Source organism: Anoplolepis gracilipes, chromosome 4, assembly GCF_047496725.1.
Source record: "Anoplolepis gracilipes chromosome 4, ASM4749672v1, whole genome shotgun sequence".
NCBI lineage: Eukaryota > Metazoa > Arthropoda > Insecta > Hymenoptera > Formicidae > Anoplolepis > Anoplolepis gracilipes.
In genome coordinates, this window is record NC_132973.1 from 11,415,228 (window position 1) to 11,431,999 (window position 16,772).

A 16,772-nucleotide genomic window follows, 5' to 3' on the forward strand; every position below is an offset into this window, starting at 1 on the left:
TTAATATATATATAATTGATTTTTTTTTTTAATTTTGAGATTGATTTATATATAAATAGATCTCTGAATTCTTTTTGATGATAGATATTTTACTATATCTTTGAAAATTAATTTTATATTTGAGATATATGTATATAACTGAGTGTTTTAAAGTTTTCTGATCTCAATATTTCGTATACTAACGAGAGGATCTCCTTCGGTGTCACTGTGAGTACTTCCAAGACTCTGTACACTGGAGGCGCCAACGCCGGAAGTATGTCCACTGGAAACGACGTCATATCCCACATCCTCGGGTCTCAAACGTAGAAGAGCATCGCTGCCGCCGTGTACGGCATGTCTCGACAGCCACGGGTAGCTGGACGTAATGAATTGCGCTGGATCCTCCCACGTGGGTTCGCCATTTCCGTTTCCGCTCACGCGTCTTCCATACAACGTCAAGCTTTCCCTGACCGCCTCCACCAGGTAAGGTATGACCGAATAATTCCACAAATCGGTAAACCATACTTGAGAGCCAGCCACTTCCATCGGGCACGACAAGAAAAGCCGTGGTCCTAAGATACACATTTATGATTATTATATATTTAAAGTAATCGAAATAAGTGTAGAAAATTGATGATTAAAAATAGCAACATTTCAGCTCAAAAAGCAAAAGAATTTTATTGTAAAATGCAATATAATTTTATTGTAAGTGTAAGAATGTCATGTCAATTTCTTGAATAAAAATTATTAATTTCTTATTATTAATTTCCCATACCAAGACAGTTGAGAATTAAAATTTGTTGAAGATTTTTATTCAAATTGGAAGGCTTCTTGTAAGATTCGTCACAACTTTGTTCAAGTTATATCTTTTGAGATGTATAGAAATTTATTTTTACCTATGGTGACGTCGGAGCTGCTGTGAGTTTCTAGGAACCTGTTAAGATGCAGCCACACGCGGGGCAGCCATTCTACTACCGCTGCCATTTCCGCGTTCCTCGTTCCGGCGCACTCGCACAATTCGTGCTCCAATAATTTTCTTCTCAGATAACGTCCCAGAAATCCTTTGACTGGCTCCATATGGTTTGCGCATAATACCCACCTGTTTAATTACATAATTAAAAACAAATCAGTTTCATTAAACAAAAATCAACGTTTCATCTTTTCTTTGTAATAAAATATATACAAAAGATAATACATTTAATTATCAATTAAATTTACTTAACTTTTAACATTTAATTTCTTACTAAGAATTTTTACAATTTTTAGAATATTTCTTTCTATATATTAATCCTATTCTATTTCTAGTTATATGAAAAATTATCAAAATCTTTTTGTTTTTTATAGATTAGAATTAAAGGATGATCTCTTTTTTTTTCAACAGGTGAAAAATACCTGAAATTATGATGCAATTGCAAGTTGGTGGTACTGCAAGTAGCCTGACTCATGGTACCAATTATGGCAGGACACGATGAGTGCCTAGTTCCTAGGAGACCACTGAAAAGTTCACCCAAAGACGCCGCATGCTGAAGATCTTCCAAAATGATCACTCTAGGCAATTCATCAGCGTCACTCGAGTCACATCTCTCGGCAATGTGCGCGAGATACTGGCGCAATTCTTTACTGGACTTGTGCTTAACGTTGAACATCGCAACGGCGGCGGCGTCCTTCGTGTCATTGTCGGCATCCACTAGGGCGTGTGCCAATTTTCCGGCTAAATAACTTTTTCCCGTACCACTTGGGCCGCACAGAATCACTCTACGATGTTCTGTTAGAAGAGAGATCAAACGCTGGACGATAGAGCGCGGTATCAAGGTGTCTACCGCTAGCCAGGAATAGCCTGACAGTACTAGATAGATGGTCTTTACATCGCCAACCAAGTAGCCACAGGGCAACAGCTCAGGATGCTGAGAATCACTGGTGCATCTGTAGGACGAAGAAAAAGAATATTATTTTAATTATCAATAAAAATAGAAAAAAGAGATACATCTTAAAAACTTAAAAAAATGTATCCATTATATATTTTACAAGATATTTATTTAGATATTTTTGAGGAGATAATCTCTTTTTTAAAACGCAAAGTCTTGTCACAGTTGAATGATAATTTTGTTATTTTAGTTTAAAATGGTAATTTTATTTTAGTTTAAAAATTATCGTCTTTGAAACATTTTGTGAGATTGAATAATTGTCAAGTTTTCAATTTATATTATTTTGAAAGTTATTCAATATTTCAATTTATATTATTCTCGAAATAAGCACATACTTGGAGGCTTCGCCGAGATGATACGCAGCGACGCATTCGACGCCGAGACCCAAATTTGTCACAGGATCCACTCGAGAAACGTACTCTTTGAAGCAACGCCTCACCATAGAATCCAACGCGTCCCAGCTGGTTTTGTTGCTGATGCACACGCTGGCGATTATGCAATGGGGTGGTTCGCCTATGGTTCCATCGGCGGAACCGTTTCCAGTAATTAAATTATAATTGAAATTTCGTTCGCTGCCGAGGTAGACGGCGACGTTAATCCTCTTGCCATCGGTATCTTGTTCGAGAATTGGTTCCGAAGTTGTCGTGTTTGATGGCACCACGTCGTGTTCGACCGGGACGTTGAGATCTTCTAGTTGATCAGCCGTGGAACTAGCATCGCCGTTTGACAATGCCGCGACGCTCGACGCCACTTCGGTCATACTGAAGCGTCGATCTGGATCACTAGGTAGAGAAGACTGCGAGGAGGTGAGCGACTTCGAAGTCACCAATCGCTGGAGGCGTTCATTGTTCTGCTTCAGATTCAGCATCTCGTACTAAGAACAATGATAAATTAATATAAAGAAGGTTTTTAATAAAGATAAAGCATAGAACAATTTTACTCACATATCGACCTTATATAATAAACATTTCTAACATTTTAAAATATTTACTTAAATATTAGAAAGATACTGAAAGAATTTTACATTTTTTGAATTAGAGACTATTGAAATTTGCATAGTCTTTTTTATCGCAAGTACTTACTCTCATCTTGATAACTGTGTCCTTTAAAGATTCCAATTGATGAGCCGAGGATAACGCTTCCAATCTAATGTCCGTGAGCACTAGATCTTTTTCCCTCAGTTGCTTTTTCAATTCGTCCACGTCCTCGTCCTCCTTTTTATACAAAGCCGAGCTGCTTTTACTTCCCGATAGAGGATTTTCATGATCGGGTGACTTCTGGCCGTTACTCCTCGCAGCTTGGTTCCTCGAAGAATCGTGTTTAGACGAGGTTGGTAATCTAGGGCTATTGGGAGCGCTCAAATCACCAGCGGGACTCTCTTTGCAATCTTCGGCATCGGATACTGAACCGTGTCGATTCTTGCGTGATCTCGAGAACGCTTTGGAAAAGGAGCTGCGCAGCCAGCCCTTCTTCTTGTGATGATTGCTGCTGGCTGAACAAGCGCTACTCAGCGAGTTCAAGGACGTCACGCTATCCGCGGACAGCTGTCTCGCCATCGATGCACCTTGATGATGATTGCTACTGTTGCTGGTGCCGGTACAGCCGGTGGTACCAGATTCGGAGTCGCCTAAAGTATGACGGCGACCATTGTTCGCGGCTGGACCGTTATTTAATCCGGCCTCAGCACTCTGTTTGCGTAGCCTTTCGATCGTTTCTCGGAGTTCCTGAAGCTCGGAATCCTAGAAAATTGTCGACATTATTTTTTTGTTCGGCAACAGAAATATGTAGATTAAATTTGTAATTTTTAAAAAATTAAATTCGCTGATTGTCACTCGGTGAAAATTTCTTCAGAGAATAAAAATGTTCCTCACTAGTCAATAGAAATAAATTAAATAATCAATATTTTTAATTATTTTTACCTTCTTTTCAGCTGTTGCTGTGAGTTGCTGCAATCTTTGTGTCATGTTGGACAGTGATTGCTCAAAGGCCGAAACTACGTGTGCCTGAAACAAGAACAGCAGTTTGCAATTTTTAATATATGTATAATCACATCAAGGTAATAATTATATAAAAATAATTAGGAAGTGTTATTTTGTTAAATTATAAATATATAAATGTATTTATTTTTATGTATTTATTTTATGACCTGTGCATATTTCTACTATATTGACGAAAATATTATATAATTACATAAATTTAAAAAATTATAGTTTTTTAAATAAAATGTAATTTTATTAAACGGTTACTTATAAGAAAAAGGATAATTTTATTTTTCTACAATTTCTATTAAATCAACACAATCTCTCAATTTCTACAATTTGTATTGAAATAATCGGGCCTCTCAATGACGATGTAAAAATATATAAAAATCTAGACAATGTATATATATATATATAGCAGGTCAAACTGCACATAAAAGTCCTCTACCATTTTGCGATTTTCGCAATAATTATTAAAATATTAATTAAAGACGCTCAACATATGCTGAGTGCTATATACGGCGCGCGCTCATACGCTGAGCGTTTTTAATTAATAATTTAATAATTATTGCGCAAATCGCAAAATAGTAGAGGACTTTTATGTTCAGTTCGACCTGCTCTATCTGCCCTAGAGAGGTGGGGCGATAATTACCGGACACTCGGTATATATACATTATTATGTATATTTCATCATGTCATATATCTCAAATAACTAGGTCTTAAGCAAAGTAATTCTTACGAACGTGCGGAGTGTAGATTAATATTCGTCATCGTAATTCCTTTCATAAGATATTTATCGTAATGTGTCGGAGTATTGATTCGTGTTTCTCATCACGTAATTAGTCTCTTAAGATCTAGCGTATTTTCAACACTACGCTACGAAGCGAGAAAGATATCCAGTTATAACGTAGAGAAGACTCGGGCGACAAAACGTTCAATAATCTAAACTAGAGCGATGCAAATTATCTGTCAGTTTCTCTTTACTCTTTCTTCACTTCGTTGGTCTTCTTCGTCTAGTCCCGACCATATGGTCGACGGCTGTTCGTTGTTACATTGCCCTTCTTCAACTCTTGTTATTATAACGACTGTAACTAGTGTCATCGTTGATACTTCAACGATGACACACTTGTATAGTGTTTATAATATAATTACATTTTATTTTATCTCAAAATGTTATTGTATATAACATTATTGTTCGTAACATTTGTAATTCAACGTTAGGAGATAATAAGATTACACATTACGAATCATTTATAATTACAATATATGTATTATATGTATAGGTGCAACAACAAATTATGAGAATTATTAAAGAGAATAATTCATATACTGTTAATCTATATAATGTAGTTGTAATTATTTACTGTACATATTATATTGACTATAATGATTGCTTTCTAGATCGCTATAGTTACAAATTTTTGAATCATATTTATAATTACTTTATAATTGATTGTCAGCTTAATAATAAGATTTGTTTTTAAATTATTACTAAATCTTTATTTTCTCTCTTTTCTTATTATCAAGACCTTTCATCCACATTTCTAAAAGCTTTCATATTATTAATATCAGAAATTGTATTGGATGCTTCAGAAAGTTTTGAATTTAATTTTAATAGTGTCTTTATCAACGAATTATTTTTTACAAATTATTGCAACTTAATTCTTTTTTTTTTTTATTATAAAAATCTTATTTTTTTATATTCATTCATTAAATATTTTAATGGTTAAATTTTCGATTAAAATTCTTTAAAAAGATAAAGCCACTTAAAGACTTTTTTTAAAAAAGAAAAAAGAGAAATATTTAGAAAACCTATTCTTTTTTTAAAATGTTTACTCGGAATAAAAACGCGGTCATCGCTCGCTTTAATCATCATCTCGTTACCACGGAACGATTCCAAATCTCAATCACTGAAATCGCAAGAGTGATCGTTTCCGCGAATGTAAGCATGTCATCTTTTTCCTTCTTTTCAAAAATATTGCGCAATCGGATGATCATGAAATTCTAAGAGGACAATCAGCGTGGCTTTTTTTCTTTGCGAAGGAACGAGCGTGGAATTTCATCAGGATAGCGAACAAAGAGATCACGGTGGGAGCCGGAGGATTCTGAGCGTGTGTGAGTGCAATTCTGGAGTCGCGCGCGTAATTCCGGAGGAAATTATTTCGCTCGTAAAACGGTAACAGCAAACGTGGGACGTGTAATTCGCCACCGCGAGAGAGTGTCTCGAGGGGACCATTGTCCTACCTTATTACTTTAACGCGCGACGTGGAATGACTCCCGACGTCATCTCGTAGTTAGGATGCGAGGTCCTTTGGCTGAGCGCCGACCTCACTTTTTTCTTCGAGATAGAAAGAGTAGATGGAAATTTAAATCCGAATAAGATTTATCAACTCAGAAACGCTACGTCAAATAAGAGTAATTATGTATTTTCTAATAAGATAGCGCACCCCAACTACACAGAAAAAAAGAATATTCTTACTTTGACAATATTTTTAGTCTCAAAATGTAAATCTTGAAATGAGATTATATTGCGTTAAATAAAGAAAATTTGCTTGGATGAAGGCATTTTATATAGTTCAAGAAAAATATATTTTTGTTATTTAAGAATAATTTTCTTAAATGGAGAGGAAAAATGTTGGATAGAAAATAATACATGTTCAAATCGAAAATTGTAATTTTCTTAGAGTTAAAATAATTATTTTATTCTTGAAATAACAATTGTAGTATTGAAATAAGATTATAATATTGTTGAAATTTAAGATTTTTAAATTTTTCCAAGAAGATTATAAATTGTTGTATATGAACAACAATGAACGCATTCATATAAGTATATAAGTATATAAGTTTTATTTTGACACTTACTTTTTTTCTGTATACAATCTCTCTTTTCCTCCCTTTTTTCTAATAAAAATCCAAGATACAATATTTTACTTCTCGTAAATATATATTTATTTCTTCTTAGCTTTAATATGTAAATCAGGTAAAAAAACACACAAAAAAATTAAAATCAGATTTAAAAAAATAAATTGAAATCGAAATTTTATGTCATATGGTAAATTTTAAGTTGATTATAATGCCGTTTATCTTATGCAATTGGAAAATAAGTATTTGTTAGGCTATAAAAAATTCTGAGTTTGTCAAAAAAAAAAAACCTTCAATTAATAAAGAAAATAGTATTTGAAAATTCTGTGTATTTGTTTAAAAAGGATAAAAGTACTTGAGATTTGAGACTAAAGGGAGTCGATTGTCCATTCGATATGGATCGTAAATATTGGCTCCCACGTTTGTCGCTAATGTGCTCGGGTTCACCTACCGCTGAGATGCACCCGAGAAGTGCGTACATACACGATATATATTCTCGTAAAAGAACCACCTACTCGCCTTACTCGGCCACCTTCCTCGAATACTCTGTTCCAGGCGTTTCTTTTTTATGTCAGATTGCGCTTGATAAATTAAAATTACGATGCATTTATCGCTTAAACGCAATTACCATGACTATCAAGACTGTTAACTAAGACATCAAATTTGAAATATAAACAATATTAAAATGTGTCTTAAGAAAATATGTTAGCAATGTAATTATATTAATATTTCTTTAAAATTAATATATCAAAAGTAGAAAATTAATATAAAAGATTATTAATTAAAATTAAATCAAATTAAATTGAAATTTAATATTTAATATTTACAGTTACATATAATTTAGAATTATTGCTTAACGCAATATCGATATTGTTGATGTTAACTTTTTATAACAACAGATAAAAGTTGTCTTTTAGAAAAAAAGAAAAAAGCTTTGAGATTTCGTCTCATTGTGTATCCAGTTAACGAAGGGTCCGCTGACAGTCGAGGACGAACGGGGCTAAAAACTGGACCGGAAGCCTGCGGCAAAAACGCACGTGCCGAGGAGCAAAATGCATCGCGCGCAGCGTACAGTGATGAGCCTTGTTCTCTAGAGAAAACGAAAGCATCTTGACGAGGGCAAACAAGCTCGGTCGATATTTTAATCCTCAACGAACATCTTTCTTGAGAGTTTCCCAATTATATTAATCTTGCGAATATTGACAGAATAATTAAAGAAACGAGGTAATAGTGATAAACTTTAATTTAAAAAAATCTTTTCTATTAAAATATTATTAAAAAATAAGCTTCAAAATATTAATTAGTCACATCTTATAATGATGATAATTAAATCCAACTATACGTTGAGATAAAAATGATATACATATAATTAGATCAAATTTCATGATTCTTATATAAAATAGAAATTAACACATTTTTTTTTTAAATTTTGTTACAGGTTGAATCTTTTTGAATAACACACATTTTAAATTTCCGTAAAATCTAGTATGCAATTTGAAACGATGAGAGGTCTGATATTTCGCGCGGAATCTTTGTAAATTATCTTGCGAAAAAAAAAGGTTAAGGTTGTTGCTTTCGAAACATCTCGCGTGTCTGCATAGATAAAGTATGGGATGCGTAGAGTGTTTTAAACTTGAAAATCTTTCTCTCTGAGAAACGAAAAGACATATTCCACACACGAAGTACTAGTGCAAGGCGTTTACGATCTTTAAGACGTAGTTAGAAGACTTATAAAATGACTGATAGATACGATAAGTCAAGGTCTGCGAAGCTCAGCGGCTTCTTACAGTTACATACTGTACTCATATGTAGTTAAGCACGATAAATCAATTTTACGCGCCTATTATGTTTTATCGAATGTCGGATAAAGACTTACATTCACTTGAAATACGTCGCTAAAATGATCAGTAATTAGAAATATACAAAGAAATACAGCGAATAAATTATAAAGCAGTAAAGAAAGTAATAATTTATGAGAATTTTTTCACCGATATGCAATATACATTTTCTGCGAAGATTTAGCTATTAATCTTTTATATATGTAGGTAATTGGAAATTATTTACATAGAATCTAATTTAATTTTCCGATGATATCTAAGTAATTGAATTGTAAGAGTCATTAATTCATTAAATCGCAATTTAAAATATAAAGAAAAAGTTTAAAAATAATATTTCAGAATATAATGGCGAGTACGTAAAATCTGATTTTTCAAGTAAGTTTATAGTGCCCTATCGCATTTTTTTCAGCCTGGGAACTGTTAGCCCAGTTAGCTTGGATCGTAACGCTTCGAGGATTTTGTCGTATTCACAACATACATTATCCCAGTTGTTCCCACTACCATGTGTGCCCTCCTGTGTAATTGTTCGTACAAAAAGAAGGGTGAGGATCAGCTTTATACCTAATAATTAACGTCACGAAAACATTTTCAGGGTCGAGGTCTCCACAAATTGTGTACGTTACACATTTTTTCAGATCTCTTACAAATATTCTCTTTAAATATTTTATATTTAAATATCTCATTAATATATTTGATAGTTATTAATCATTTACAATCAAAGCTCTTTATTCGCAGGAAATAGATTTTGCGAATATGGAAAACTGCAAATGCTTTCTTTTAAAAGTCAAATTTCCCTCATTGAGAATCAATTTTTATGAAGAATTCATAAGATAATAGAATAGAATTAAAATTTTAACCGTAAATGTAGAATTTTCTGGTTGAGAATAAAAAGAACGATTACAAGTTTTAACTGTATATAAATATAATAATTAATTAATTAAAACTTCGTTTTTTGAGGAATTGGTTTTCCTTTCGCAATTCTTCTAATACAGTGATTTTTTCATTCGGTTTATTTTTCATTCTCTTAAAATAATTTTGTTGTTTTTGTTTTATTACACGAATATGTTCGTTTGTGTTAATCGAGATGTTAAGTTTTAAAATAGTGTGCGTTTAATTGAAATAAATAATGCTATATTTTATATATCAACCAATGTAACTGTTAAATTTGGAAATAAAGTAAATCTGTAAACATTTGTAAACATTAAATCTATGTTGTGTTAATATGAAAAAGCATTACCAATCAATACCATCAATCATAATGAGAAAAAAACGGATAAAAAGAAACACATGTGATTTTATTTAACAACTAGAAAAATGAGATCTACGAGAGAGACATGTTCGTGTGCATACAAAGTCTGGTCGAAAGTGCACCCTCGAAACATATAAATCTTTTTTCTGTAAAGGAGAAGGGTAAAAGGTTTCCCGCAGGAGCATTTATAACACGACGGCCTGTCACAAATCCCGGTGACAGTTTTACATTCTCCTGCTACGTAGAGTTTTAAACCTCGGAAAGTTTCAACGTGATAGAAAGAAGGGAAAAAAAAGAGAATAAGATTAGTCTAGGAAAATTCAGTCAGGACTATCTGCTTACAGATTCGGGTTTCTCGATAGAAATGTTCCTTTTTTAAAGAAATTATCTTTAAAGAAAATATATTTTTTCAACTTTAAATCTTGAAATATAAATTAAATCAAAAGCTAGATTTAAAAAATATAATATTCTAATATTTTGATATAAAATGTAAAATAAAATAAAATACTATATGTATGTATAATAAAAGCATTAAGATTAACATTTTAATGTCATTTAGAAAATAAAATTATATATAATTTTATATATAAAACTTAATGTTGAATTAACTGCATATCCGACTTGGACCTAAATGGACTTATGTGATTACATATGTGAGCATAATTATTAAATCTGAAATTTGACATAACACGATATCTAGTCAAATATGTAATAATATCCGAAATTTGGCGTGATCTTACCTTTTATATATATATCATATTCGATTAAATGTGGTTTCATATATATAATCAGATCTAATCAAATACGATTATATAAAGATCATATCGCGCTAAATTTCGGATATTATTATATTATATATTATAATCACTAAAAATTACATTATCAGATCTTTTCATATATATACAGGGTGTTCCCGAGTTAAGTGGTCAAACTTAAAATATGAATTTAGGAAATTCAAAACAAAAAAAATTTCCTCTGGAAGTATGCTCCTAAACAATTTGTTCGAGAGATATTGACTTCTTAAGTTACAGAACTATAGGAACGAATAATGTCAAAATGTCTCTGTTTTTGCTTTGAGAATAAAGGTCATTAATAGGCTTTTGTTTTCTTGTAAAGAAAACTCCTTCTCACTGTGGTAGAGATCCTCGACAATGGCTTAATATTTATTTTCCCAGAAAATGGATCGGTGCTGGACCTGTAGCTTGATTTGCACGTTTACCGGATTTAAAACCATTCGATTTTTTGTATGAGGTACTCTCAAGCAAAAAGTATATGAAGCGCCTGTTAATGACTTTAATTATTGCAACAAAGGATAGTGCAAGCGTGCGAAGAAATTATAGACGCACAATCCCAATTAGCCACTCGTTCTCTCATTTTGAACAAATTATTTAAAATATGATAAAGCAATAAAGAGAATAAATTTACATTACTTCGACATTATTCATTCCTATAGTTCTGTAACTTAAAAAGTCAATATCTCTTGATCAAAGCGTTTGCGAGCATACTTCCAGAGGAATTTTTTTTTTCTTTTAAAGTCCTAAATTCATATTTCAAATATTGGCCATAAATTTTGGCCATTTAATCCGAGAACACCCTGTATATTTATATTTGACTATATTATTGTATATCCATTTTTCTCAGGTAATCTAGACAACGGTCTCGGTACGCGGTTGGAGAAAGTAACCAGGGGCGTGTCGCATGAAGCGACTAAAAGTGATGTTTTAATCAACTGCAACTGCAAAGAGGGATTACAAAAGAGTGAATTGCACAAGAAGACGAAATGCAGAGTACACAGAAAATAAGAATATTCTTACTTTGACAATATCTTTAGTTTCAAAATGTAAATCTTGAAATGAGATTAATTACATTAAATAAAGAAAATTTGCTTGGATGAAGGCATTTTATATAGTTTAAGAAAAATATATTTTTGTTATTTAAGAATAATTTTCTCGAATGGAGAGGAAAAAATGTTGGATAGAAAATAACACATGTTCAAATCAAAGATTATAATTTTTTTTAGAGTTAAAATAATTATTTTATTCTTGAAATGACAATTGTAATATTGAAATAAGATTATAATATTGTTGAAATTTAAGATTTTTTAATTTTTTTAAGAAGATTATAAATTGTTGCGTATATATGAAATATTAAACGCGTTCATATAAGTTTCGATTTGACACTTACTTTTTTTTGTGTAGAGAATAAAATTCGCGATTAGTCAATCATTTTGGATGCCTCTATTTCTTTCTAATTGTCTTTTTTCTCGCTTACTTTTCTTCTCGATAAATGACGAAATATTGAAAGAAATATATGAAAAAATTCTAGAATGCTCAGAAATACTTTAAAATTGTCTACAATAATTTTAAAATTATTAGAAAGAAAGACTTTATTTTGGAAAATAAATTGCGAGAATGCACGACAAGAGAAAGATATCTTACGTAAGATACAAGTTGTAACTGTGATCACAATTGATGAGAGCGACGTTGTCATTGTTAGGTAAGATACAAAGAGCACTAAAATATGCATAATTGTTCAATCGAGACCACGAGTGATATTGTCGACCCACGTTTATTACACGTCATTTTTCTAAATGCATCGATGGAATACGTCGGGTGTAAATTTCGGTCTCATTATCGAATTTATTATTTCATTGCTCTAACTACCCTAAAGGGTAATGCCGAAAAGGAAACGTAATATCATACACACACACACACATATATATATATATATATATATAATTAAGCATTATTGTAATATATATATATATATATATATATATATATATATATATATATATATATATTACAATAATGCTTAATTAATGGTTAATAATATAAATTGCACTTGTTGCGATTTAAATTATCAGTAACTTGAATAAATTAGTTACAGTCTATAAAAATATCCGATAATATTTATTCTGCAATATATATTCAACATAAAGATAAATATATAATTAGCATAATTTTACATCGGCATGATCGGTTATTTCATATCGTAAAATAGAATTTAATTATATTGAGGCTAAATTGTCATGAATATCGGCGAAAAATATTCTTGTCGTATGATTATCGTTAAAAGAACAATTTCATATAAAACCGCCTATTTATTATCACCAATAAATATCAATGTGCCTTGCTCCGTTAAATTAATTCCTCGTAAAACGGTCACGCTTCACTGATGTTTGCGATAGCGCAAAGTACGATCTCACAAGTTTACACGTTGTATATGTCATCCGATTTATTATGTTACAAAATACCAAGCAAACTCTCTCTACTTCTCTCTCTTTTCATAAGCTCTTTATTACATATTAATTTTTACTATAGAAAATCTTGTAAAGATTTCTTAAAAATTAATATCCGCAATTTTATTCAATTTTACAATGTTTTTTTCCTGTATTTTTGCATAATTAATATAAAAGTTATTAAAAAAATTTTTAATGTACGATACAAAGAATATTTTCCTTATTTTTAGAATTAGAATTATAACAACATTATCAGTTAACAAATATATAATCTTTTCTTGCTATACTTTTTTATATATTATATAATTAATCTTTCTATATTTATATACATATATAATATTAATTTCTTTCTCTATCTTTTATATAAATATCTCATTATAATTCTTTTGAATAAGATTCACTAATTCCAAGCATCAAAAAACAATTGTCATTTCGATATGCATATTACTAGAGTATTAAAGTAATCATCATTTTAATATAATTAAAATAATATAATTAATATTCTAATAATATAATTTACCTGTAAGGATGGACAACTGCGATGTCTATACTTTTTGGTGGCCAGTTCCCACCATGGTATCACGTTTTGAGTATCTCGTGGTTTAACAGGATCACTAACTGCATGTTCATATAATGGTTCGAGAATCGGTCCGTTCCCAGAAAATCTTCTAAGAGGCTCGGACTGATCCTTGGCGAGATTAGCTCTCCTCGGCAAAGTAGCGAATCCGCCAAGAGATTGGATCTTGCCGTCTGTCTCCTTAGATTCCAAAGAGTTGTGTCTAGTCTCGGGAAAGCAATTTTGTTGCTGCTGTGAGTGATTAGAACGCTCCAATTGTCCTTTAAGGATCACTTCAGTGGCATCCATCATGTAGAGAGGATTTTGTTGAATTTCTGCAAGATTCTCATCAACGTTTCGTTTTCGCCTGACGTCATTAATGTTTGAGCAGGATCTTTGTAAACTAGAATCTTTACGAGAGATCCTTTCGCCATCAAGTACGTCCTCGCTGGACTTGTGAAGCGGTCTCGAAGATATTCTGGATTTTCGCGAAGGTAACGTATCGCATCGACGGTCCTTCAAGCGATTCTCTAAAGATCGTACTTGCTCCAGTTTGCCTGAAATCCTTTCCAAGATCTCGTTAGAAGCTCGTTCCTTTCTCAACAACGGTTTTTCCGCCTGGTCGACTCGAGAGCGATTCTTGCGAATCGCATTGGTGACCGGCAATCGACTTTTGGAAATCGAAACTTCGTCGTCCGTTGAGGACGACGAGTCTTTGGACTTTGAACCTTCAGGCTTAATTCTCTTAGAGATATTAGATTTTGACTGGTTTTGCAAATCACTTTTTCTCGATTCTTGGCAAGTTCTTTTCCAAGTTGAATCTTGTTTCTGAAGATCATTAATTTTTGACAGCTCCGTCAAAGACTCGCTGATTGCATATAAGGATTCGGTGGATTTGCTTGAGGAAGCAGTAGTAGATCCTGTCGAGTGTCTGGACGTGTTTTCGATGGACGAAGACCTCGGGAGAATTTTTGGCGGAAGTTTGCCTTTGGAATTTGGTCTGCGAAAATACTTGGTATCCTTTTTAGAATCCTTTTCGTTCTTTTCTTCAATAATCTCATCTATATTGGCACTGATAGGTGGCATAGGTACCATGTCTCTTTTCCTGACGTAGCCGAAGAGGTTGCCGGATTGATCCTGTGGTAGCAACTCGCTTTTGGCGATTCTGTTGATTACTCCATAAGTTCTGGGACTCGTCTTCATCTCTTCATAGCTCTTATCAATCTCCGCGAGGTTTCGATTAATGTCCTCGATATATTTAGCCGTAGTGCGATAGAGATCGCCGCTAGGAACGTAGTTTCCATCAACTATGACCAATCGACGTTCTCGTCTAGGCTTGGAAAATACTTGAGGAACCGCATAAATAGGTTGTCGATCTTTGGAAAATCCTCGTTTCACATTCTCTAAATCGTTCTTAAAAATAAAAGTTTTCGAACTTTTAACAATGTCATTTTTCATATCTTTATCTTCATCTCTAATGCTCGTTAGCTTATTATCCACTTCAACATGAGAATCATCGTGATTTTTGAAAATATAATTGTTTTTCGGATCTTTCGTAGAGTAATTATTGAGATTCTCGACATCTTCCCTGGATTTTTTAAATACATCATGTTGAGTGTTATCGATATTAGCAAAATCATTCTCCAGAGGGATCTTACCGGTGTAAAAAACTTTTGGAATTTTCGTTTCATCCTCCACTGGTACTACATCGTAAACTCGTTGGTCACAGTTGGGATGAGCACAACCTTCACACTTCCATCCATAATGATTGCAAAGATCAGTTTGATGATCATCTCTCTGCACTTCACAATTTTTACCGTTATTTTCCTTCAAATGCTCAAGATTGCTTTGCACAGCGTCGTTTCTCGAAATGATGCCTAGCTTATCCCGTTTAGAGAACGTTTTCAGCGTCACCTTTGGCGGCTCTTCAAGATCACGCGATCTGACGACACGCAAGGTGCCGTAATTCTCGATCAGCGGCCGATCCCAGCCAAGATCAGCCCACCTAGGCACCTGCCGCGCGTCTTCCGAAACCCGGAAGTTGGACAGGCGCGGCAAGGCATATGGACCATCTGTCTCCTTCAGCAACTCTTCGGAGTCGGAACGGTAGACGGCACGTGGTCTGCCGCGCGATCTTATGGTCGCGTAGCCATCGTGAACCCGCCGTGAACACACGTTCACGTCCATCTTCAACAAATCGTTATCAATTTCGTTTCCTTTGACGTGTAGAATAATGTGTAAAGATTCACATAATGAATATTTTCAAAGATACACACATCTTGAAGAAAATATGCTCTCTTTTACTTTATTACTTTCATGTTTAATGACATTAGTCTTAAATTTAATTGAATTCATGTTATTTTTTTCTTGTTATTTTTCGAGAAGAATGTTTGGATTTGCCATGTGCGCGTGTTCCTTCTTTGAAATGTAAAATTTATATCGACGAAGTTTTCGAAATCTTGCAATATCTTGAAGCACCATACTCCGATCACATACTTTGATAAAGTTTGTTCGATTATAACACTGTTAGGAAAAAACAGAGTCTTCTTCTATCGTGGATCAGCGACCTTTACTCATGTTTTCAGCCAACGGATCTTTGTATGAATAATTCATTATTTGCTTCGGAATCGTTCGCTTGGGTATCGATATAGGAATCGATGCAACCGGCAAGTTCTTCTGATACGTTTGCATTTATATTTCTTTTCACAAAGTGTGCAAAATTATGATAAAAAAAACAGACAAAAAATATTTATTTCAGTGTATTTCTTTGTCATTATATTTTATCGTTTCAATTTTATTTAATCACTATTTTTCGTTTTTTTTATCATACTGTAATATAGAAAAAATTATTGATATACATTTACAATTTTTATGCACCTCTAATTTTTAGTTATATTATTATATTTCTCGCAACATAATGTTTTAATTTTATTTTTCGGATTTTAAAATGTTTCTCAATTTAAAATAAAACAGCACTCATGGATCAATACATCAACCCGACGCGATATCGATTAACACTAGCGTTCGTTGTTTATTTCTTAACAGTTTAAAGAAGATTACATATGCGAGGTCGTGCCTAGCAGAGCAACTGCTGTCGTAACAGCAGAATTGATAACGCATTTGGGTCTCGAGAGCTGATGACG

General features: G+C 32.9%; 1 protein-coding gene across 7 annotated transcripts in view; it reads right to left on the bottom strand.

Moving 5' to 3' along the window:
* Window positions 1–16,772, bottom strand: part of Sick (sickie) — a 183,905-nt gene that overhangs the window by 2,641 nt on the left and 164,492 nt on the right. For all 7 annotated transcript variants that reach the window (XM_072891062.1, XM_072891063.1, XM_072891059.1 and 4 more), the window contains 6 exons: window positions 3,824–3,907; window positions 2,987–3,643; window positions 2,240–2,778; window positions 1,372–1,902; window positions 876–1,078; window positions 184–551 (listed from right to left, as the gene is read on the bottom strand). In XM_072891062.1, the coding sequence (XP_072747163.1) occupies window positions 184–551; window positions 876–1,078; window positions 1,372–1,902; window positions 2,240–2,778; window positions 2,987–3,643; window positions 3,824–3,907 (2,382 nt within the window). The remainder of the gene's footprint in view (window positions 1–183; window positions 552–875; window positions 1,079–1,371; window positions 1,903–2,239; window positions 2,779–2,986; window positions 3,644–3,823; window positions 3,908–16,772) is intronic.